The sequence below is a fragment of the Lepidochelys kempii genome, chromosome 1 (genome assembly GCF_965140285.1).
Source record: "Lepidochelys kempii isolate rLepKem1 chromosome 1, rLepKem1.hap1, whole genome shotgun sequence".
Classification (NCBI taxonomy): domain Eukaryota; kingdom Metazoa; phylum Chordata; order Testudines; family Cheloniidae; genus Lepidochelys; species Lepidochelys kempii.
In genome coordinates this window covers 265,756,926-265,782,083 of record NC_136380.1, presented here as the reverse complement: position 1 = coordinate 265,782,083, position 25,158 = coordinate 265,756,926, and the positions used below count along the sequence as shown (strand labels likewise).

The window sequence follows — 25,158 nt, the reverse complement described above, 5'->3', positions numbered from 1 at the left end:
CCTTCGATAGAAATGATGACATATTTATTTAATTGTGTTTAAGCTTTTGGCACTCTTACAATTGCTACATCAAAAATTATTAAACCCAAATGTTCTGTTGTTAAATGTTCATGAATTTGCTAATCTCTCCCAGATCCACAGAAGAGCTCGAGCCTTAAAGAAATTGGCGAAGCAGCTAACTGAAGACAAAATCGTACTGTCCTCCAAATCTCTGCAGAACTACATCATGCCTTATGCAACTACGACAATTTTTGATGAGAAAATGCTTAAGGTAGGTTTTTAACATAAAGCTAATTTAATACCAATGTATCCATCTTTGTCACATTGTTCTGCCTACAGTACTTGTCACCTTAAAAGGGTGACAGATGTGGAGTATTTTGCTTTTTAGATGACAGCACTGTGCCTCTTTCCATTGGTGAAGGAGGATTAAGAAGGCACAGATGCAGCTAGGATCCAGTCCTGTCAGATGCGAAGCACTTCCTGCATCTTAGAGAATTTGGTCCCTTTATTACTTTCCTTGCTTTCTATGTTGCTAATTTCCTGTCATACAGATGATTAATTTACGAAGTGGTGTGAGTGGAAACTTTTCCCTCTGTCTCCAAAATTCCCAGAAGCTCCATTGCAGAGAGCTTGTCATATTAGATTCTCAAGGAGACTGTATGCACCTGGTATGGAGTGTGTACAGAGAGAGAGGTAGGTATGACATCAATAAAAAACTCAGATCATCCAAAGTCAGCAGCAATTTTGTAATTGAAATAGACAACATGAAGCATGATGACATCTAGTCTGTCATTCTTGTTTAAAAGATTATTTCTTGTACAAAATATATGAAACAAAACTACTTTTAGGGCCAGGGTTACATAGACTCACAACACTATGTCGGATTGATATTTAGAAAGCCAGAGGTGGTTTTTTTTTTTTGTTTGTTTGTTTGTTTTTAAAGAGTTGTTCTGTATTGCCTGAGAGATTTCAGTGTTCTAGAGATAAACAGCAAAGGATCCAGCAGGGAATCACAACAAGCAAATAGGATTTGTTCAATTTTTGTAATGTGAGAAATCCTCTTTGGCCCGGACACTGAAAATGCTTTCATGTGTTTTTCTTTACACAAGTGGTCCTGTTGTCTTTGATGGGATTACTCATGTGATCAAAGTTTAATACGTGGATAAGTATTTGCAGGATTGGCACCTTAGAAATCAATTTCGTAATCCGTTCTGTGACTATCTGATTCATTTTCAGGGACCTGGGAAAATCTGAAAGAGTTAAAAAGAAATCCCCCATATATTGACTTTGTTTATTTTAGTCCCGTGTTTCATTGATTTAAATACATTTTATATCTTGTTTAAAATACATTAATCGTGATGATTTTTTTGTTTGTGTTTCGGCAGCATGAAAATATGGTAACGGCTTCAGTTGAAGTTGTAGGCGCTGTTTGCAGGCGTCTCTCTTGGTCAGCATATATGTACCATTTAAAACATTTCATACACGTTTTGCAAACTGGACAGATGAATCAAAAACTGGCTGTCAGGTACAGTAATGCTTGTTTTCAGTGCTCACTGTCATGCTACAAATAAAAATTCAGCATGTTAATGGATGGTTTTAGGATTTTAGTGTTGTCACTGTTTTGGGGCAACTGCACTCTCAGTTGGAGTCCTGTAACTGAAAATCAGTTGGAAAAAAAAAATCCCCAAAAAAGTGGCTTCAAGGTTTTTTGACCCATGATCAGTCTAAACATCCTTTTCCTTATATGAAAAGAACTGACCTTTTATTCAATCTGTTGTCTGACAGCTTGTTAGTGACTGTGCTAGAAGCTTTTCATTTTGACCATGAAACCCTTGAAAAGCAACTTGAGACTCTTCAGAATGAAGGTGAGTTTTCAGATTCCTAGTGATGGAACCTCACATGCTAGTTGCTCATAGTCTAGATACTTAAAGTTTTCGGAGTAGCAGCCATGTTAGTCTGTATCCGCAAAAAGAAAAGGAGGACTTGTGGCACCTTAGAGACTAAGAAATTTATTTGAGCATAAGCTTTCGTGAGCATCCGATGAAGTGAGCTGTAGCTCACAAAAGCTTATGCTCAAATAAATTTCTTAGTCTCTAAGGTGCCACAAGTCCTCCTTTTTAAAGTTTTCTATCACTTTATACCTCAGGTTTATACCTCAGGTTAGCTCCTTCAGGCTTTTAAGATATACTAATTGGAAGGCCTGTTTTGACTAATCTAGTCTCTTTGTCTGTCTTCATAATTATCACTGGACTTGGGGCTTCCACAGGCCAAAATAGCCTTGGCATAACTTAGACTGGGCTAAGGGATGCTCTGACTTACACTGACTGGAGCAGCTGTCTTGCAGGGATTGCTTTGCTGGCCAAAGATTGGGTAGAGTGCTGTGTGCTCCACCCTGCCCCTACTGAAGCTACAGTGAAGGAACTTGTGTTTGTAGCATATTCACATTTGTGGTTATCTATTTAGTGACTTTGGGGCTTTTCTGGAAGTGGTGTGGGGACATCTCACATGCTGCCTCCACGTGGTCTGTGATTTGATTTTGCCTGACAGATGCAGAGGCCATGGATGCTGAGGAAGCAGCAGAGAATGAAGCCATGGAATTGGAGCAGAGTGAGGGGGAGGAGGAGGCTGAGGGAGACAAGAGCAAGAACCTGCCTGAGGACAGTGAGAAGCAGGGGGATCCTGCACTGATTCAGCATGAACAGGCAGGCACCGGAGAATCTGAGGAGACCCAGAAAGCCACAAAATCCATTTCTTCCCTTCCCAGAAATAAGGAGGAGCTGGAGTGTCTGATTGAACACATTCAAGGAACAGTAACTGGCAGCATCTTGCCCAAATTACACAGGTGTCTTGCCGCAAAGGTGCGTGTTCAGCATTGAAAAGATGGTCTGTAAATATACGTGGCTGTAAGTGACTCTTGTGCTGGTGCCAAGAGCCAGGCTGAAGTGTACTATCCAGAGAACAGGTACAGCATGTGCAGGAGAATGGCAAATTGCCTAGACTCATTACTTCAACCCTTGACCTGGAAAGAGGCCATATCGAAGCATGAGAGAGTGTTCACTCTCCTTTGCATGTCATTGGGATTGATGACAAGCCCTTATAGAATCATAGAATATCAGGATTGGAAGGGACCTCAGGACGGGGAGGGATAACTCAGTGGTTTGAGCATTGGCCTGCTAAACCCAGGGTTGTGAGTTCTATCCTTGAGGGGGGCCATTTAGGGGTCTGGGGCAGAAATTGGGGACTGGTCCTGCTTTGAGCAGGGGGTTGGACTAGATGACCTCCTGAGGTCCCTTCCAAGCCTGATATTCTATGATCTAGCCCAACCCCCTGCTCAAAGCAGGACCAATCCCCAGCTTTTGCCCCAGATCCCTAAATGGCCCCCTCAAGGATTGAACTCACAACTCTGGGTTTAGCAGGCCAATGCTCAAACCACTGAGCTATCCCTCCCCCTTCAATTCACCTCGGTTGTGACACATTCACCTGCCTGCTATGGATGGGTTTGGAACCACTTATTTCATGCAGGCCTCTCAACGGCCCTCGACTGATTGTCAACACCCAGTTTAGTTTCAGTGTTATAGATGCAGAAAAAAGATGGTCCAGTGTTTAGGGTGCTCGCCAGAGACCTGGGTTCAGTTCCCTGTCCGCGAGACTTCTAGTATGGGCTTGGGAAAGTCACTTAGTTTCTCCGTGCCTCCGTTCTGTAAAATGGGGATTCTCTGCCTCATGGGGGTGTTCGGAGGATCAGTATATTGCATACTGTGAGGTGCCTGGTAAAGGGCCCCATATAGGAACCTAAGACAGATGGGTTTAGCTCGGCGGTTCTCAACGCGCTGCCTGCGGGCTACAAGCGACACAGTTAGCACACAGCTGTGGCCCTGCTGTGTGCTAAAGTTTGCAGGGCCCACAAGGCAGGATCTGGAGTCGCCGGGGCTGCCCTGCCCTTCTCTGTCCCATGTGGCGGGATCCAGGGCTGCTGGGCGTGATGGTGACCAGGGCTGCCCTGCCCATTGCAGCTGGGTCCGGGGCTGCCCTGCCTTGCTGCATGGTGGGGTCCAGGGCTTCCCTGCCTCCCAGCCCTGCAGTGGGGTCTACTCCTGGCCCCACTCTGTGGAAGGGCCTCTTCTGGGCAGGGACAGGCGCTGGGCATAGGGGTGGGGTGGGGTGGGGTGCCCACAGTGGTTCTCAACCTGCAGCCCAGGTAACATATATGTGGCCCACAATGATAATTAGGTTGAGAACCTCTGGTTTAGCTAAGCACTGTGTTCTTTTCATTCTAACAGTTGTAATGTTGAACACTGAAGTATACAGTTGAAGTTCTCTAGTGTGTACTTGTACAGCACTGGCTCTCCATGTGCATATTCTCCCTATTTCCCTTTTGTCCCACTCTGCTGCATTTGGGAACATGGGGAGAGCCCAGGAGCTAGGGATTCTTCCCAGCGGGAACACGGAAAAAAGCACAAGTTCATTCAAATGCACTGAATCAGTTTGTGAGGGAAACTCCACTCTAAACAGTGTGTCACTGTAACAGAGTCCCCTGATAAACAGTTTCCAAAGGACATAGTCTATGAAGTGCTCTGGGGTCCTTCAGGATGGATACGGTGTTAGGCACATATACAATAACGTTTGTTAAGAGGTAATTACTGGACTGTCCAGCTTACTTAAGACTTTAAAATGCAGTCAGCCTGCTCTTCATGGGATTAAGAACTGGGTACTTGAAAAAGTTGTTCATTTGCATCACCAGTGTAGTGTTAAAAGGGATCTGCCCCATGTTCCAGGTGAAAAGAGATGAGGAACACAAGCTTGTGAAATCCAAGGCTGTGAACGATGAAGAGGTGGTTCGGGTGCCATTAGCGTTTGCCATGGTCAAGGTGATGCAGTCTCTCCCACAAGAGGTCATGGAAGCTAACCTGCCAAGGTATGGGGGCAGAGTCGCTCCTCAAATGTCCGTTATTGCGCTAAAAGATTAAGGGCCAGATTTTTAAAAGCCTGCATTTTTGCATCTGGCTAAAGCCAGGCTCGAGAGAAAAGGTCCTTAAAACACCTTGCAATTTTTTTTACAAACATATATTTTCACAGTGTCTTTGGGTTTAATGTTGATGCCCTTTGGCCTTTGACTTTTTCCTTATATAGGGTCCAGCTACATGTGAAAAGTGCTTGATAAATCCTTAAGTAGTAATCAGAACTGTGGGGTGAAGCATTAAGAGGTGACAGAGCTGGGGGTTAGAAACTGGACTCTCAGTCCTGTAATTTAGCCACCTTTCCTCTCGTACAATAGTACCATTTGAGGATGATACATTTGTGTGTGATACACACATGGTCTTAAGGCCATATGTGAAAACAAGAGGGCCTCAGTGCCTGGTTTTGAGGATAGCTCAACTATTCCCTATGTAAAACTGTCAGAGAAAATCAATTTAAATTGGCCTGGAAAGCAGCCAGGACAATTAGTGTAGTGTTTGGTTCTGTGCTGGTTTGTGACTGTGCTGAGCTGTTGATCTCTGGTTCCAGCATTCTTCTGAAAGTCTGCTCGCTTCTGAGGAACCGGGCGCAGGAAATCCGGGACATCGCACGCAACACCCTCACCAAAATCATGGAGGCTTTAGGAGCACGGTACCTGCAGTATGTCTTAAGAGAGATGCAGTCGATACTAATCCATGGCTACCAGGTAATCCCATGGTTCTTCCTCTTGTTCTCTGTAGCTTTTTATAATTAAGAACATAAGAATGGTCATACTGGGTCAGACCAAAGGTCCATCTAGCCCAGTATCCTGTCGTCCCACAGTGGCCAGTGCCAGGTGCTTTAGAGGGAATGAACAGAACAGATAATCATCAACGATCCATCCCCTGTCACCCATTCCCAGCTTCTGGCAAACAGACGCTAGGGACACTGCAGAGCATGGTTTTGCTGGGAGTAGACTTCAATGGAAAATTAGAACCAGGATTTTTACTTGGCTTTGTGCTGTGGAAAAATAACGTAGTATTAATTTGTAGTACAGTAGTGGTTGCAGGCCCCAACTGAGAATCAGTCCTCATTGTGCTAGGCACTGCACAGACATAAAGGCAGTCCTGGAAGATAGGCAAGATGGGGAAAGGCAGTGATATTGTCCCCAATTTACAGAAGGGTTAAGGGTGAAATCCTGACCCAACTGAAGTTTTCCCCCTGACTTCAGTAGGGCCAGGATTTCACCCTCAATTCCTTGCCCAAGGTCACACAGTGAGTGTGTGACAGAGCTGGGAATCGAAACCCAATCTCCTGAGTCCCAGTCCAGTGCCTTAACCACATGGTCATTGTTCCTCTCACTATAACCTATGATAAGAATGGCTTGTCAGATGAGCTGTCCCAGTGGGGAGATGCTCGCTTTCTGCTGCTGGACTCTGGAGATGAAAAGTGCTGGTCTTAGCTGTGGGAAGAGAACAATCTCTAAGAGCTCTATCTGTCTGTATCACCGTCTGCCCAGAACAGTGCTGGTATGGCTCTGGACATGCGTGTGTATCATTCTAGCTGTCTGAAATGAGCTGCTGGCCAATCAGGCATCTTGGGATATGCTGAAATGGTAAAAAACACAAATTTTGAAAAAAGTGACTCATTTTGAATTGAGTTTTGGGAGAGCGGGTAAATCCTTTCCAGGTGTGGGTTTTTGGACAGTTCTCAGTAGTTTTCCTGTCGAGAGTATTTGAGTATATTGTTTGAGAAATGTGAGAGCTCTGCTGTGGGAATCCTCAAGTCTGATTATTTCCAAAACAACCCCAGCACCAAAAAAATCCCAGCTTGGGAATGGTAAATGTAATGCTGATTGTTTGTCTCTAGGTCCATGTGCTGACTTTCACAGTGCACCTGTTACTGAAAGGCCTGACCAGCAGGATTAGCACTGGCGATTTGGACACCTGCTTAGACATTATGATTGAGGTAGGAGTTAATTGAAATGGAAGTCATGACACTTGTCAAATGCGAAGGGAACATGCTTGGATAAAGAGACCTGTTGCGAGAGATGACGCTGGCAACCTCAGCCTTCTGAAAGGGGGGATCTTTTGACTTCAATATACGTTGATTGTGTACTACAAAAATCCTATTCTTAGCACAAGTAACTGGCTGTGCATGTGGTGGCGGGAGAGGGGAGAACTCTCCACGCATAGCTTGTGCTCTTCTACTGCAGTCTCATGGCTACAGGTGCCATTGTGATCCTACACCACCCCCTTATGGGGGAAGAACTGGCCTGCCATTCCAGGGCACATCCACAGGTTCCTTCCCTCCTTCCCCTTGTCTCCAGGAACTCTCTCCGTAGAGGATTCAGAGAACACCCATGGAGCTGTGTTCCACAGGGAATTGGTGTACGGACCACCTGCATGTGTTCCCAGTGTCCCCTTCCCCTCTGCTGCGCCTGATGCAGTACCGAGTCCTTTGTGCCTGCAAGACGGGGGAGGGCAGAATCTGCTTTGAGCTTCCAGGACTTTTTTTTTTTTATTGTGGTTGCAAAGAAAATGCCGTTTTCTGCTGTTGTTGCAATAATCAAGTCCCTAGTGATTCTGCTGTTCTCATTAGTTTCTCTCCACTATATTTCAAAAGATTTTCAATCAGGAGCTGTTTGGGGATGTTGCTGAGGAAAAGGAAGTGAAGGGGATAGTCTCCAAGGTCATGGAGGCTCGCAGAAGCAAGAGTTACGATTCTTACGAAATCCTTGCCAAGTACGTAGGGAAGGACCAAGTCACGAAGCTCATTCTTCCATTGAAAGAGGTAAGCATATCCAGTCAGCACTTTTGGTAGGAGCCCTGCCTTTAACACTGAACGCGATCAGATGGGCCATGTGAAAGGAAGAATCGGAGAGCTCCGAGGGGATAAGGTGGCATAACCGCACAGGTGGGATCTGGCTTTCATTTTTCCCTTGCTGGAAATCAGTATTCTTTTAGAGGATAAAATAGAGATTTACTATTTATTTCTATGGCAAGAGGTAACTTACCTCCTCCTCCTCCCCACCCCGTGCAAACTCCCCACCCCGTGCAAAAGAAGTATCTACTCTGGATTTTTTCTGCTCCACCTCTCAGATGTGATTTGCCTCTGATTACATTATTTATACCAGAGCTCATAAAGGCCCCGATCCTGCAAGTTATTCTGCCTGAGTGGAAGCCTATGTATGCGTGGAACCCTGCTGAAGTCAGGGACTCCAGACATGGGAAAATACCCACCCATGTGGCACCCTAGTGACTTGAGTGGGGCTCTCCACATGAGTGGACCTGTGCCCATGTAGAACACTGGCAGGAATGGAGTGCCATACACTCATACGCTCCGGGGCCCCACTGTGCTTTTAGACTCTTCATTTGCTGATTAATCTGGAGGTGGGTGGGGAGAATGTGAGGGGATTTCTCTGTCCTGGTGAGGCAGGTGGGCAGCAGGTTTCTGCTTGTGCTGGAGGCAGTTTGGATTGGCCGGTCTTGTAACTTCCTCCTGCTGCCCACAGAGAGCTGCCCTGCTGTGTTAAAGCTTAACATGACTCCTGTGCTGTCTAGATTTTAGAGAGCACCATGAGCTTGAAAATGTCCCGCAAGGTGAACGAAACGTTACGTCGCATCATGTCAGGGTTGATCCTAAATCCGGAAATGAGTGCAGAATCCATTCTCGTGCTCAGCCACGGCCTGATCAGCGAAAATCTGCCCCTGCTAACGGAAAAAGCCAGGTAAATTACAGAGAATGACATCGTCCATCTGCTATTGATTGGTTTTTGCTGTCTGAGAGTTCTGGTTTCTTGAGATTTTGCTCTTGGAATGATTCTGTGAAATCTGGGGAAACTACAGCAGGTCATACGGCGAATCATAGACTATCAGAGTTGGAAGGGACCTCAGGAGGTCATCTAGTCCAACCCCCTGCTCAAAGCAGGACCAATCCCCAATTTTTGCCTCAGATACCTAAATGGCCCCCGCAAGGATTGAACTAACAACCCTGGGTTTAGCAGGCCAAAGCTCAAACCACTGAGCTATCCCTCCCCCCCAAGTGAACTGTCAGACTGGAGGAAGGAGGTCTCCCATGTTTAAGAAAGATGAATTCAAACTGGAACAAGTGCAGAGAAGGGCTTCTAGGATGATCCAAGGAATGGAAAACCTACTGTATGAGAGGAGATTTCCCCCAAATCAGATTGGCAGAGATTCTGGGGGGTTTTCGCCTTCCTCTGCAGCATGGGGCAGGCCCACTTGTAGGTTTAAACTAGTGTAAATGTGGATCCTCTGTAACTTGAAGTCTTTAAACCATGATTTGAAGACTTCAGTAACTCAGCCAGAGGTGAGGGGTCTATTACAGGAGTGGGTGGATGAGGTTCTGTGGCCTGCAACTTTTGCAGGATGTCCGACTAAATGATCATGATGGTCCCTTCTGGCCTTAAAGTCTATGAGTTTCCCCAAACACATTAAGGTTTCTCCCTCATGCTCGTCACAGCCTTAAATTTACATTTCATCCCAGGTTTGGACAGATTATACTGAGCCTCTGAAAGCAGGGCTGCCAAAGTCTGAAGATGCCTTGGTTAGGCAATGGTAGAAGCGGGACTCTCTCAGGAGTCTGTACTTGTATCCCGTGGGCTGCTCTCTTGTTGGAAAAGGGTTGGATTTCGGTGGCTTCCCTGCTTAAGTTTTTGTTCCAAGTGTTTTCGTTTTCTCATTTTAGCTAGAAGTTTCTCCCGATACAGGGAAGGGCCATTTATAGATGAGATGAAAGCTGCCGTTATTGTGGATCAGGTTTGGAAATTGAAATGCCTTTCAATTTGGACAGTTTTTTAAAAGAAATTTTAAATTTGCATTGCGCTAGCTATTGGATTTTGCCTGTTTGGGGGGGGTTTTACCAATGATAAACTTAAACGTGAGAAAACAATAGAAATGTTACGTGACGCAAAACACACTTCTTAGTCCTCACAGAAGTAAAAATGCTCTTCCATTTGTTCCACTGACTCTTTCACTGCCAGGACCTGAATGTGCTCCGTGCAGTGTGTGTTGTCAGCAACAGAGGCAGTGAAATTCTCTCCACTGCCAGCAGGAAGCCTCCAGTGACATCAAAGTCTAACTGTACCTTTCACCTCGTTATAATTTTCAGAACGAAAGCCCCAGCTCCTCCAGATCCTCGTCTGCAACCAGAAAGCTGCCTGTTACTCCCACCCGTCCCAGCTCGAGGCGGGCAGAAAGCACCTGTTAGCAGCAAGACTAACATGCATATCTTGGTCGACTCAGGACTTAGGGTAAGGGTCTCCCCAGATGTGAAACAAGTGCTGTGGGGTCAATTGTTCTGCTTTCCTAAAAGAAAAAATACCCTCTGTCCCTGTCTGGTATTAATGACAATCCCTGGGGGTCTGGCTGCCCATAGTAACTTCAGTGCGGGGCTTCTAGGGTGCTGCTAAGAGCACTTCATTTGTTAAAGTCCTGATGTGCTGTTGCATGGTTTCTACTGTGTCCTGAAATTGTGTTTTGGGTTTTTTTTAACCCCTTTTGAGTTACATGACAATGTCTTCGTCCTCTCTTTGTGACTAATGAAAAATGTGTTTTCAACACTAGCTACTACACATGAGCCTGAAGAGATCCAAAATAAATTCCTCAGATGAGCATGTGTTAGAAATGTTGGATCCTTTTGTTCAGCTGCTTATAAATTGCCTGCAATCCACGGATGTTAAGGTAGGGGGTCTTAGCTCAATTTACACTTGCCTCTTCTACCCAGCTCCATTTCAGAATTCAGGCTAACCACGGATTCCAAAGACTTCCCTACGTTGTCCTTGAACTATAAAGCCCAGTTTCAAACCTGATTTCTTAGCTGTTAAGGTAAATAATTAGTTAGGGGGTACGATACCTTGGGAGTTTTGTAATCCAGGGGATACTGAATGTTTTGCCTCTGAATTGCTGGTTGAAACATGGCCAAAGTCAGCAGTGAGGGGTTCTTACTGCTAGACGTCTGCGAAATACGTGGCTGCTCTTGATCTGGTTCTAGCGGTTGTCACTGTCCCCATCATAACTAGCCTCCTTGTTGGGAATCTCAGCAGAGTCCAAGGATCGAACGGGCCTAGAAACAGGACCTGCCCAGTTGCTCCTGGAGGAGAGGTCCCTTGAGATCAGAGTTGAAGGGCAGTGTAGGGAGCTGACATGGTCTCTGCACACCGCGTGCTGTGGCTGTTCTGCAGCTTGGGCCGTCTGCGTCTGGTGGTATGACTGTGACACCTTTGCGACTGTAGTTCACTTACAATAATAATTAAAAGGGAAACCCTAAATTTTTCTTCCCCTGTAGAGAAAAGGTAACAAGATCCTGCTATGAAACTTTTCCTTTCGTTTCCTTCTCTTCCCCCTCCCGCTCTTTGGTCCTGTTCAGATTGTAGAAACTGGAGCAGAACCTGCTCCTGCTGCTGCTGCAGTGACGCTCTTCTGCCTGTGGGACAGCCACACTCAGTACTGGCTACCCTGCCTTGGGAGGGAGCTTCCCAAAGTTTCCTTGTGCTGCCTTGGGCCCGCCCTAATTGGCTAAACTTGGGGCCCCTTCTGCTTTCCCTAACTCCTTAGCTTGATTTCTCCCCTCTCACTACCACCCACCCCGTTCCCTTTGCAGTGCATAGGTATAAAATCCTGGATTCCCAGTGCCGGGGGGTCAACCTGCATCCCTTTCCTTCACCCAAATGCACTGCTGACTGAGTAACGTAGTGTGACAAAAACCTTATGCAGTCCTTCATAACTGGCTTAATCTCGCTAAGTGCTGGGCATGCCTATCTCACTAAATCCATGGGATTTGAGGGCACTCAGCACCTCTCACAGGATCAGGCCCACTAGGACAGTTAAAGCTTCAGAAACAGAATGGTCTCGTAGCAAAGTACCAACGTTTTGTGCTCGGTAGCAGGCAGGTTCTAAGCGAGGGGAGAGCCGTGAGGTTCTCGCTTGTATGCCAACTTGCGGGGCAGACATCAGGTTAACCAGTCACCAGGCAGTGCAGCGGTACTGTATCCAAGTGAGCAAAGCGGCCAAATAAACCCCTCCCTCTGCAGATTTTGGGGTGTTCAGGAATGCAGAGTCTGACCTGGGCACTCTTTTTTCACCACAACAGAAGGCACCTGACACACTGGCTCTGGTGGCTCGACTAATTTGCCAACAAACACCGAGGCCAAGATTTTCATGTGACTGGTGATTTTGGGGAGACAAAAATGAGACTCCTTAACGGAGCCTGGTTTTCAGAAAATGCTGAGCACCCACCCTCTGAAAATCAGACCCCTTAGAGGTATCTCAAGGTAGACACCAGAAATCAGTAGCCACATCTGAAAATCTTGGCCATGTATTACCTTTCCCGTTAGGTTGACTAGCCATTTCTATTTCACGTAAAAGGTTTGGGAGATCTTAACTTGTGTGTTAATTCCAGCTTCCATCTGTAGATAGTCACCCGAGCCTGCTAGTAATTATAGACCGGGGAGGGGGGAGAATGCTCTTTAAATCCTGTTAATCTCACATGCTATTCTTTGGCTCCTATTCCCAGGTGATCACTGGCGCCCTGCAGTCTTTGGTGTGGATTTTAAAGTTCCCTTTGCCTTCTATTGAAAAGAATACAGAGCAACTAACCAAGCAGCTTTTTCTGCTGCTGAAGGACTTTGCCAAGCCAGGAGCAGCCAGGGGCCAGAACTTCCATTTGGTGGTGAACTGTTTCAAAGTAAGCGGGGCCAAATAGAACAGTTGATAGGCGACTCGTGGGGAAGGAAGGGTCGAATGTTCCCTGCCCCCCCAACAGCTCTGAGCATTCCGGGGTGAGGAGTGGAAGGGGCGGGGCCAGAGCCGGAAGAGAAGGGGCGGGGCCAGAGCCGCTTCCCCCCAGGCTGCCCGAGACGCTGCCCGAGACGCTGCCCGGTGCAGCCCAGTGGCGGACTGTGACTGGGAGAGCAGCAGGCTGCCCCCTGCCCAGGCTCAGCTTCCCGGGACAGTGGCCAAGGGAGCTGGGACGCTCTCCCCCTCCCCAGCAAGGCTCTCGCTGCTGCGCACAGAGCATGGCGGGTGGGCTCCAGTTCCCTCAGCTGCTGTCCCAGAAGCCAAGCCCAGGCGGGAGGCAGCCTGCTGCTGCTGTAGCCAAGCGCTCTCCCAGGCAGCTGTTGCGCTGCACGAGGCAGTGTCTGAGTGTGGCTCAGTCCCGCTCCTTGCCGGCGTCTGGCTGCCGGGAAGAGCAGCCAGATGTGCCCTGAGGGGGGATGGGGAACCGGCGCGGCAGGAGGACAGAGTTTCCCCCCCACCCCCAGGTAACATTGGCTGGGGAGAGCATGCGGGGGCCCGGCTGGTTGGGGAGGAGACACACAGGGAGCTCATGTGTCCTCTTTAGCTGGTGCCCCTCTGTATGGGGCGGGGTGCGTGCACCTGTCATCTGCGGAACAGTTTCATGTTCATTTCATGGAATCAGGAAAGTCCAGCTATAGATCCCTCAACCCTGCAGTCTGTGCCTGCACAGAGCCTCTTCTGCCCCTCTGCATGAGTCAGGACGCTAGGGAGGGAAAGAAATGGTCTTGCTGTTGCTGTCTTCACTGGAAACCTCATAAAAGTCACCTGAATGAACCCAGGTCTCTGCGTCAGCAAAGTGTTTTACAGAAGCGCGTTTAGTGCGCAGTTCTGTTTCACTGAAACAGTCTTTTGCTCCCATTGTCTCTCTTGATAAATGTCACTTCTGTTTGATCAGCTTGTTTGCTTTTAAATTAAATGGGTTTAAAAAAAAACAGCAGCTGAAATGAGCTTAGGAAAACTGGGCAATTAACAGCAGTAATCTTTATTGTGCATAGTGTCCTTCTGACAAATATAGCTTCAAAATGCTTTACCAAATTATGGTTACCTTATCCTGGGGATAGTTGCAGGATAAATAATACTAAATAGAAGCGAGGAAGGATTTTTTCTCAATGTGGTCCCGATTCCGCAAACCTTTTTGTTCCCGGGCCAATGTTTTGTTGAATGTGTTGGTGTATATTTCCTCTCCAACCTTGGTCACACTTTTTGTCTTGAATTTGCCAGCTGTAAACATGCTAACATTTGTTTCTTATGGGAAGAAGACTAGCTGAATCCTCCAGAGTTAAAGTTTGTGTATTACACCAGTGCTATCCACTAAATCAGGCTTCAGACAGATTTCAGTTTTTCAGAAAGAGTGTGTGTTGCTGAATGTCGCAGTTATTGATTTTATCGCGGTACGGAAGTGCAAATTGATCTGCTGGAACATGCCGTTCTAGTCACGTTACAATACCTGATTTTAATTTGCAGTGCGTAACTAGACTTGTGAGGAACACAAACAGTCACATAACAGAGAAACAGCTCCAAGTGTTGCTGGGATATGCTGAAGAAGATATCTATGATTCCTCGCGTCAAGCCACTGCCTTCGGCCTTTTAAAGGTATTGTTATAGAGCGTGTGTTTGGTTTACAATTTCCGGATTGTAGAAATGAAAGTGCTTATACTGTCTACCTGTTAATACAAAGCAGGTGAAAGATTACAGAATGTCTGTTAAAGGTGCCCTTGCTATAAAGAAGGCCACAAAGCTTTTCTGCTTGATCTTAACATTAGAAGTTCAGGTTCTGTCTAGGTTAGACCAGTTTACCATGACGAGAGAACTAGTGAAATGATGAGATCACAAGAGTTCTTAGAGGAAAAGTAGAGCAATATGGAGTTTAAAACTGTTTCTGGGAGTTGTTTTGTTAACACATTTAACTTCAAAGAGTAATGAACGTTTTGGATAAATGATGCCTGTGTTAAAGACTTGACAATCCCCGTCCCTTCAACTGAGCTGTGAGAGCTCACCATGAACATGCTGAAGGTCCTCCAGCAAAAGCAGACCTGACTTTGCAGGCCACCTCCTTTAAAAGGAGTTACTCTGGCAATAAAGACATTCAAAGGCGGATGTTAAAATAACACCAAAGTTTGTTTTGCCACTGGGTGGTGCTGTTGTATCTGACAATGCGCAAGCAGAATGAGAATGACGCAGGTTGTACTGTCACATGTTTTTTAAGGCTATTTTATCCAGAAAGCTGATTGTTCCTGAAATCGATGCCGTCATGCAGAAGGTTGCCAAGTTTGCCATCACAGGCCAGAGTGAGCCAGTGCGAGTCCAGTGCAGGCAGGTTAGTAGAAGGAGGTTTCTTTCCTTAAGCTCCGTGCTCTATTTTAATAAAACCCTATTAACAGAATCTCTTTTATTAATGATGATAAGCAGGTTTAACAGCCAAGCTTCTAGCACTCAACCCAAAACTGGCCTCATGTCTTAGGAGTTGCTGACTGGATCAGACCCCAAGTCCATCTAGACTGGTATCTTGACTCAGACAGTGGTCAGTACCAGATGCTTCAGAGGAAGATGTAAGACTCCCGCAGCAGGCAGATATGGGATAATCTGCCCCCTCCACCATTAAGTCTCCTCTTGATCTATAATAGTTCAAGATCAGCTTAAGGAAGTTTAACATCTCTTACACCTTTTTTTGTTAGTAATATCCGTTTATAACTCTACGTAGTCTTGTTATCGCTATAACTGTTGAGTCCCTTTTTGACTCTCTTATTTCTCAGCCTTTATTACTTCATGTGGCAGTGAGTTCCACAGTCTCATCACACATTGTGTGAAAAGTATTTCCTTTTGAATTTCCCACATTTAATTTTGCTGCATGCCCCCTTTTTCTTGTTGTATAAGATAGGGAGAGCAGAAGCTTCCAACCTACCTTCTCTAAACCATTCATTATTTTATATACTTGTCCCCTCTTATTCGTCTCCTTTCAAAGGTAAAGAAGCCCAATTTCTTGGTTATTCTTGTTTTCCTTCTCTGAACTCCCTCTCACATTTAAGATATTTACTGTCTGATAAGGAACAGCGTTACAGCCCTGACTCAGCTAGATGCCCAAGTACGTGCTTAACCTGAAGCACAAGAACAGTCCCAGGACATTATTTCTAACATGCTTAAAGACCAGTATATCCTTCTATGCTTTGCTGAATTAGGACCTGAGTTACAGAGGGAGGAAGGGATAAATATCTTAAAGTGCAAGGTGAATCCTGCCTCCTCTCAGAGAGCAAACTGGTTGGCTGTCTGCTGTATTTGGAAGGGTTCCCAGGTTGTGGTTGGAAAAGGAAGGGGTAGTATTTAAGAGGTAGAATTGGATGACAATCATTATCAGGGGAACACAGTTCCAGATTGTGGGGCTAAAAATAGAAAATAGAATTTAAAAAAAACAAACCATCCTCTGCACATGAACCCTTTTGAAATCACTGGAGCATCAAGACACAGCAAAGAAATTGGCCACCTGGGATGATGAGGGTTCACCCTACTGTATTTGGCTCTCGAGAAATGAAAATGTTTTCTGAAGAAATAATTTGCAGCCAGGCTGACCACTTGGATATTTTTATTTATTTTCTGTATTGTGATGTGTCTGATGCCTACTGCGACCTTTACAGCACCACCCACATAAACTTAAATTCATGCTAAGGCGTCCTTTTTTAACACTAAAGGTAATTAACCTTTGGAACAATGTTCATAGTTCACTTCAAGTCTTTACATCAAGACTGGATGAGTTTCTAAAAGATCTGCTCTAGCTGATACAGGAATTACTGTGGGAAATTCTAAGGCCTGTGTTCTGGAGGTGGTGAGGCTAGATGTTCACAATGGTCCCTTCGGAGTCCGTTACTATAAATGGCAGATTTATAGTAGACACAGCTGATGATCTTAGCATTAGGGACTGTACTAAAATGAGTTTTAGTTTAATATTTAGAGAACTTATTTTGAGGTTTGTTGAGCCTGTCATTTTAAACAGAGACATCATAAACTCATAAGTGCTAGCGACAGTCATTACCAAGACTAAAGGCTTGTCCACACTGTGGGCACCATAGCAGTGTAGCTATGCCATTATAACCTCACAGTGTAGACACATCCTACAGCAGTGGAAGGGGTTTTTCCATCGCTCGAGGAACTCCCTCTCCCCAAGTGACAGTAGCTAGGTTGACTGAAGCATTCTTCCAGTGACTTACCGCATCTACCCTGGGCATTAGGTTGGCCTAGCGACAGCGTTCAGGGGTGTGGATTTTTCACACCCCTGAGGGCCGCAGCTATGTCGACTTAAGTTTTTAAGGGACTGATCTTGTAAGGTGCTGAGTGCCTGTAACTCCCATGCAAGTCAGTGGAAGTTGAGACGGCTTGTGCTTTGCAAGATGAGGCTTTATGTACACATGAAAGGGAGGTGTGTATCTTGTTAATAGTTTGTTGCAAAAAGCGTTGCTCTCATCATTACATTTTCACAAACTGATCCCGTTGTTTCTGGTAATTCTTCCTTCTCTCTTTTTTCAGATTTACCTGAAATACATTCTCGACTATCCCCTTGGTGACAAGCTGAAACCCAATTTGGAGTTCATATTTGCTCAGCTCAAGTGAGTTTGCAACCCTTGTTGTGTGTGTGGCTTTTCAGAAAGAGCAGTGCTATAAACCCTTTCTCATGCAAGTGTTCCATTGATCCCAGTGGCCCTGCTCATGAGAATAAGGGTATGCAGGGTTGGCACCATGTTTTCCTAGCTGTAAAAGTAAAATGTTCGCTTTGTTAGAAGCAAACGAAAGAACATTTATGGCAAATAGATACCACACCTATCGATCTTTTCTTTAATTTCTGTACTGGTTTTGTCTGTTGCTGTTACATAACCAAAGTATGTCTTTAATTGTTTGCTGTTAATGGTTAGTCAGCTGCACTGCTGGCTTGTGTACACACCCCCGTCATCCACATGCACCGTGACAGTGAATTACAGAGCACGCCAGTGTGGTGGGCTAACTGCCTCTTGTGGACCATGTTAACGTAGCCCTCTTCACGGGATGATGTTAACACAGACTTAAGTAGCTTCTAGTTTGCATCAGCAGCATGCGCCTCGGGCAGTTACAACATATTCTGGTGCATTCTGCAAATGTCCCCGTATAATTTACTCTCGGTGCCAGCAGCATATTCCAATACCCACCATGCTGACTCAGTGGCGTTGGCCATTAAGTGCAGGGTGGAAGAGTAGAGCCAACAGCCTGCCCATTCCTGTCCCTGTACATGTGCTCTGGGAGGTGGAGTAAGTGGTCACCGTGGTTTGTTACTCCTAATGCCAAGACCCAAGTCCCAGGTAACCTGCACTGGGGTGCAAGGGAGGTCTTTAGTCCCCCTCCCTCCTTTGCATGTGTAGGTAACACATGGCAAGCACATCCCCAAAGGACCACTGCCCAAGTGGAAAGATGGATGGGATCTTACAAAAAATAAACTAGTTGGGGTTAGAATGACGTCTCCATTGACGCTGCATTCATCAGTGGGTCCTCTTGTGTATTGTGAATTCTGCTGATAGAACACATAACATGGAGGGCTAAATCCTGCTACCCTACCCCACTCAGAAGTATCTTACTCCTCCAGTAGTGTCTGTGGGGTGCCGGAGGGGAGAGGTACTTCTCCAGGTGAGTAAGGCTGTCTCTTAGTTATCACAGTTCAAATGTGTTAGTCTTCAGTTAAGCAAGTTGAGCAAATTGTTTGTCTCCACTATGGAACAGGCATTGATTATAAAGATCTGTTTGTTCAAAGATCCTTGGTGCGTATATTTGGAGAAACCCAAAATGTTTGCAGTTTTCTGAATTTCTTGCAATTTTGGAAGATACTAACCCACTCCATCTTGTTAATTATTTTCTTTCAGTTATGACTATGAGACAGGAAGAGAGTCTGCGTTGGAGATGATTGCTTACCTCTTCGAAATGTTCCCTCAGGTAACATATGTCTTAGTTTCAAGCATCAAGCAATCTGTGCTTTTCAGTTATATCCAGTAACTGGATTTGCAGATTTATTAGAACTGGATGCACTTGGCTGTTCACATCCTCTCCTGTCACAAATGTACGGCACAGTTCTCAGAACATTAGTGTTGGTTCTGCTCTAAAAAGTGACAGTTGCAATGACACACTGGAGTTTCACGCGGATTGTCTTTCAGTCGTTCCATGTCAGATTTGCTCATTTTACAAGCAAAATGGTGTTGCTATATGCACTAGAACCTGCTTAAACCAACTTGGAGATGTTTGGTTAGTGAGAAATGCTAAAAGAGCAGAAATGAAACACAGCAGGACTGGGGAGTGCATTCAAGTGCAATCATTGTATAATGGAGAAGCAGTAGCTGTTCTGTAGTTCAGGTTGAGTAGCCTTCTATGAGCTTCCTTTTCCCTTCAACTTTCGGAAACATTTTTCAGAAATGTTAGGAAAAAAGTCAGCATTGGAATTTTAAAGCTAGGCTGTTTCAAGAATTGCCCTGATCTTAAGATTTTCCTAAATCTTTTTTTGGACTTCCCATCTCTAAACTAATTTGGCCAACAATCTCCAGACTTGTGTCTTGGCGTTTCTGGAGAGAGAGTGTGCTTTTAGTGGGGGGACTCACAACGAGATCTAAAGAACTGGTCTCATGTCCGTACAGAGCAACATTTAAAACAGCGTTACATTTATTTATAAACAGACCAGCTGCTGACTCCAGGCAGTGCTGCTGCAACTGCTGGGCTGAACCAGAGGCTGTGAGCGTGGATGGGGGGGATGTAGGAGGAATGGGAAGAAAGCCCATCAAGCTCAGGGAGGAATGGGAAGAAAGCCCATCATGCATGAGGTGTGAATTTCCATCTATCGCAGTGGTGCCCAAACTTTTCCTGGCGCGCCCCAGTTTACCAATAATGGAATCTGTCCACACCCCCCTTCCATTACTGCACAGTTGGCTGAGCAGAGGAGCTTGGGCTGAAGGTGGAGCTGGGGGCAGAACTGGGGGTGGAGGAGGAGCTGGCCTGGGGGCAGAGAGGGAATGAGGGCAGAGCTGGGTTGGGGACAGCAGGGGGTGGAGTGAAGCTGCGGTTGGAGTCAGAGCTGGTCTGGGGGCAGAGTGGGGCTGGGTGGTGCTCCCTCCCCACTTTATGAGGGCTGGCCTGGGCCCCGCCATGCTCCTCCACCTCCGGAATGTTCCTCTGCAGCCCTCTAGGTTTGGGGACCACAGTTTGAGCGCCACTGATCTATCATATGTAGATGGCTCCAATTCCAACGATGTCCGAGCACCTTACAATCTTTACTATATTTATCCCCCCAACATCCCTGTGAGGTAGCAAAGCATAGAGAGACTAATTAATTCCCTGCCTTGACAAGGGCCTCAGGCATTAGTGGCACCTTGGTCTCTCCTGCTCTCTGCCTGAGGCACACAGCATTTTAGTCTCCTGAGGACTGAAATACTTCAGGTCTTTGGGCTTAATGTAGAGCTGCAGTTCCCAAACTGTGGGTGACAACCCCAGCAGATTGGGTCATGACAATCCCTACTGTGCACAGGACGCCATTTTGCTCCATGCAGCATGAACGTCACAAAACATGGAGGATGCCATTTCACTCCACAAAATGGCATCCTCTACGCAGCGTGACCTTGCACACACCATACATATGAGGTCACACTATGCGGAGGACGCCATCTCGCTCTTCTGATGTCATGGCAAGAAAGACTTCATTAAAACGGGGTCATGCTGGCAGAAAGTTTGAGAACCTGTGATCTAGAGGTCTCTGGGTGAAGATGAAGGGCCTGTGGCACACAGGATGGCAGACGGGTTGATCGGATGGTCCCTTCTGGCTTTTAACTCTGTGAAATACGTGGATTGCCCAAGGTTGCATGAGAAGTCAGTGGCAGACCAGCAGGTACAGGTCTCTGAAGTCCAACAACTGGACCACCCTTCCTCTGTTTGGCTTCCTCTATTTGGGCCCAGAGTTGGGCCTCAGGAATCCTCCTGTTTGTGTTGGGGGGGTAAAATAAAACCTTTTTTTTTTTTTTTTTAAATGCGGAAAGCCTCCTGGAGATTGCCAGGTGATTGATTGATTTGTTTCCTTTCAGGGATTACTCCATCAATACTGCGGGCTGTTCTTTGTCCCTCTCTGTATGATGATGGTAAATGACGACTCTGCCAAGTGCAAGAAAATGGCAGCCATGGCAAACAAATCTCTGCTCATTAAAGTAAACTCTGCAAACCGAGATCTGATGTTCTCACTAGTCACCATGTGGTTTAACAGCGAGAAGGTATTATTCGTTTCAGGGCACCCCAGCTCTTTTCACTGGGAGAATGGAACTGGAGCAAATCCGGGGTTTATAAATGTTTAATCTCAGAGGGTAGGTGGTGTGTTTAGTTAAACTTGTGTGGTGGTGCAGGGATAAGATTGTGGAGCATACCAGTCCTAGAGTCACAGCTTGTTAAAACTCCACTGTCCTGCAGAGTCCTCGCTGGCAAGGAGAGGAAGAAGCTATGTAGATTCATTCTTGAATAGGCCCAGCAGAAGTGGCTGCTGTAGCTAAGGTTATAAAACAATTTCCATTAGAGCCTGCCTTGTTTTACACGCTTATGGCTTTCTGAAAGTTCACCATTTGGGTTGAACAATTCTCCTTGTTCAGTGTTTGCCCAAAGCTGCACGTTTTGGTGGTGAAATTTGAGCAAAATCCCCTTGAATTTGAGCTTAGTAATCGGCAGATGGTGCTATTTTTGTTCATCTGCTGCTTAGTCCATCCTCTCTATTACTGGGATGTAGCAGATTTAAGACCTTTTGGGTCCAGTCCTGACTTGAGTGGTTCTGTTAACTTTTTGAGTAGGCAAAGTGTGTCTCCATTTGAGCTCTTTCATCTACAATATGCTAATCAAATAGATGGTCTGAAGCTACGGGTAACTTTGTGTTGTGCTTCAAAACCCTGTAGTTTTGGAAACTTGCTAAAAATTAGCATTCTTGAAAGTTCAGCTTTATGCTGTGAGCCTACGTTTCCTCACACGACTAGGGATATTGCGTGTCTTAGGCTCCCAACCTGACACCATAAAGAGGCCTGATTTTCAGAGCGTGGATTGGTGCCCCACATTCTGGAAATCAGTTTCCTTTAAAATTGTCCCAGTTTGGGTATGCAGAACAGAGGCACCCAAAATCACTAGTGACATCTGAAAATGTAGTGCCTTATTCGTTGAGCTGTATTACAGAGTGATAAGTTCTTCATATTATATCAAGAAATAACGATTGCTCTGCCCTCCTCTCTATTGGCAGAGCTCACACAAGAGACTAGCCACCCAGGCCTGTGGTTTGTTCGTGGAAGCCGAGGGAGTGGCGTTTGAAAGTCAACTTGGAGCCGTTCTCCCACTGATAGAAAAAGAAATTGAACCTCTGAAATTTGAAGATGTAAGTCATTAGACCAGGGATGAAATTTTGGGAAAGAGACAGGTTTAGCTGGGGAAATTGCAATAAATAAGTGGGAGGGGGAAGAGAAAAGGATAATGGAGGCAAGAATAAAAGACTAAACTCTTTGGGCCTGTTACTTGACCAGCATGACTGATGAGACATGTGCCCAATACATAAGTTCTTAAAGGGACACTGTCAACTTAAAAATCACACTGTGTCTGTAAATGAAAACCTTCTCATGTGACATGTCAGTCTACAGGGGGGTTGGTCTGCATGTGTGTGTGGGAGAATCTAATAGAACCACCAAACTGTATGCATACCTGTGCTGAGTGACCACACGATCATGTTGCTGTAAATGTCAGCTCTTCTTGCCCCAGCCTCTCTCCAACTTTTGTCACCCTTGCTCATTGTCCCATCTGAAATTCTTATTGTCAGCTCGTCAGGACAGGGACAGATCTGCTGCGAGGTGCCCAGCATGCTCTTGGGCACTATAAAATAATGGTAGTAAGATGACTGTGGTGATTGTCTTCTTTGTTTTATTGGGAGGGATAGCTCAGTGGTTTGAGCATTGGCCTGCTAAACCCAGGGTTGTGAGTTCAGTCCCTGAGGGGGCCATTTAGGGATCTGGGGCAGAAATTGGGGATTGGTCCTGCTTTGAGCAGGGGGTTGGATTAGATGACCTCCTGAGGTCCCTTCCAACCCTGATATTCTATGATTCTATGACTGGAACCGGAAGAGATTAGAGAAAAAGCATCTGACCTTCTCTTTTTATAGTTTGTTGACTTTGTGCATTTGAGAGCACTTGATGTGTAGCGTGTCAGCTCTCCCTGTCTGGGTGAGGCTCTTCCACAGCAGTAGGAGAGAAGAAACACTCCTTTAAACAAAATGGGGATTGTAAAACCACAGAAATGGGCAGGGGGCTGATGTCACGTCTGACACTTTTTGGGATCCATTTATTTAAAAGCAGACTAAATATCAAGGTGATGGTGTTCTTATCACTGAGAATATCAACTCCCAGAAACCCATAGGTTTACATAGATATTAAAGGTCAGCAATACTGCACTGTGATTCTTCATTTAACCTATAGAAAATATTAAAGTATTCAGTACAATTCCCTTCCTGTAATTCAGTCACTGGTTTATATGATGAAAGTCAGTTCAGTGCATCTGTTTTGGCTTCAGATTACATGGCTTCCACTGATTCTGATCAGTTGGTGAGCACTTTGTGATACTAATCACTAGTCATAAAGAAGCTGCCATGTATTTAATCAGGAATGCCAAAACGCTGAACAAGATAGAAGAGCTCAAGGAAGACCCAGGTGATGTGAGACAACTACAGCTGCAACTGGATTAGTCTGACATGGTTGCTGACACTGTAATCACTACATGTACATCCCTAATGATCCTGTGGATAAGCAGGCTTACTACAGTCAAACTGATAGCTGCAGAGCTGATGAAAAGCAGGAAGCAGTTTAATACTATGCAATTTACACTGTGTCACTCTAACAGGAACACGGTGCTTCACAGCTGTTACCAATAAAGTCAAACCTAGTTCATGAGAGGATTAAGTACTAGTTATAAATGATATAGTGTGTTTGTGTACATATGCCTGCATGTACATATATACAGAGACGAGCAACACGGCAATCTTCCTTTGGAAACTGAATCCTTGTGAAACAGTTTTAATGGACTCATTACACTAAATTCATATAGTAAATATAAAGTGGTCATAGGGGTCAATGTGGAAGACTTCAGCCATCAGTTAGATATTAAACATACAAAATAAGCCCTTCTGTACAATTCTAGCCAGCCATTGTAACTGTCTCTTTGTTGATTTATTTTTCTTTTTAGATAACAGAAGAGACTGAAGAAAAGGCAGCAGACAGATTGTTGTTCAGTTTTCTTACTTTGATAATAAAATTAATCAAGGAATGCAACATTATTCTGTTAACCAAACATAATGAGATTTTGAGCAATATCTGGCGTAAGTATGAATAATATTTTCTCCTGTATTAGAACTAAGATTATTGGTAATTTGTGTAGTTGTGGTTGCCCTGATGCAAACAGACAAAGATCTGTGCAGTACGATTTGCATTTTGAAGAGGCATCTATAATATATGGCAGTTACTAGTGAAAGAACAGATGCTAATAGAAAAGGTTAGACAATCAGTGAAAACGATCTGCCTCTCTGTTCTGGTTGCTAAGAACTATTTTGGGTAATCCAGACTGGTGCCTGTTTGGCTGTAATTACATCCCCTTAGAGTACAGCTTTCAGTTCTCTAAGAAAAATGGTTTTCTCTGTCAGATCATAAATAGCAGCCAGTGAACAGGTGACACGTGGCACAGCAGCTCTTAAACAGGGTGTGTGTTTGGAAGGTCCATCTCAAAACCATTTTATTGATTGGCTGTAAGTGATGCACTGACACGTTAAGCTAACTCATTTTGGCGTGTGGCATTGGTGGGTTGTATTTTTTTTTAATTGCTTCTCTCGCAGTCTGAAAAGGGCTTGTATTGGATTGATTGTGTCTGAAAGAACAACAGGCCTCCAAGGGTCTTTTTAGAAATCCCAGCAGGCGTCTTTGATAGGCCTGGAGGTCCGGAATTCATCCACGGAACGGATGCAGCATGGGCAGAGGTGATGCAAAGTTCCCCATGCTGCGCCGCTGTTGTCCTTCAGTGTGTGGCTGGAGATAGAAGCTCTAGGGGAGAGAGGGCAACCACTGGCTTCTTTGCTGAACTTGTCTATAAGGTTGCCAGTGGTGATGGATTTTAGAGCGTGGTCACCTGTCCCCTGAGAACCGGACTGAGACCTTCAACATGGCTCACAGGAGAAGTCACTGAACAGCCCCTTGTTTAAAAAAATACTCAACAGCAGAGTTCCAAACCACAGCACTTAAACTAATGTAGGCTGTTCGTGGATGGGAGCATTGCTGTAGCCTACTGGAGTGTTGTTCTTATGCACTGGAGGGGGCTCTCAGATGGCCACAGCTTTTGTTCCCTGCCGTCCTGGGCTGGCTTGGGG

General features: G+C 45.5%; 1 protein-coding gene across 3 annotated transcripts in view; it reads left to right on the top strand.

The window, feature by feature from the left end:
• UTP20 (UTP20 small subunit processome component) overlaps positions 1-25,158 on the top strand; it is an 82,169-nt gene that overhangs the window by 51,868 nt on the left and 5,143 nt on the right. For 2 of the 3 annotated variants that reach the window (XM_073327391.2, XM_073327389.2), the window contains exons 38-56: positions 134-271; positions 1,386-1,525; positions 1,786-1,865; positions 2,548-2,858; positions 4,776-4,915; positions 5,506-5,662; positions 6,805-6,903; positions 7,561-7,728; positions 8,499-8,665; positions 10,066-10,207; positions 10,521-10,637; positions 12,469-12,639; positions 14,217-14,345; positions 14,959-15,069; positions 17,268-17,347; positions 18,626-18,695; positions 20,822-21,004; positions 22,006-22,137; positions 23,988-24,120. In XM_073327391.2, coding sequence (XP_073183492.2) covers positions 134-271; positions 1,386-1,525; positions 1,786-1,865; positions 2,548-2,858; positions 4,776-4,915; positions 5,506-5,662; positions 6,805-6,903; positions 7,561-7,728; positions 8,499-8,665; positions 10,066-10,207; positions 10,521-10,637; positions 12,469-12,639; positions 14,217-14,345; positions 14,959-15,069; positions 17,268-17,347; positions 18,626-18,695; positions 20,822-21,004; positions 22,006-22,137; positions 23,988-24,120 — 2,668 coding nt within the window. The remainder of the gene's footprint in view (positions 1-133; positions 272-1,385; positions 1,526-1,785; positions 1,866-2,547; positions 2,859-4,775; positions 4,916-5,505; positions 5,663-6,804; positions 6,904-7,560; positions 7,729-8,498; positions 8,666-10,065; positions 10,208-10,520; positions 10,638-12,468; positions 12,640-14,216; positions 14,346-14,958; positions 15,070-17,267; positions 17,348-18,625; positions 18,696-20,821; positions 21,005-22,005; positions 22,138-23,987; positions 24,121-25,158) is intronic. The other variant, XM_073327390.2, reaches the window with a different exon arrangement.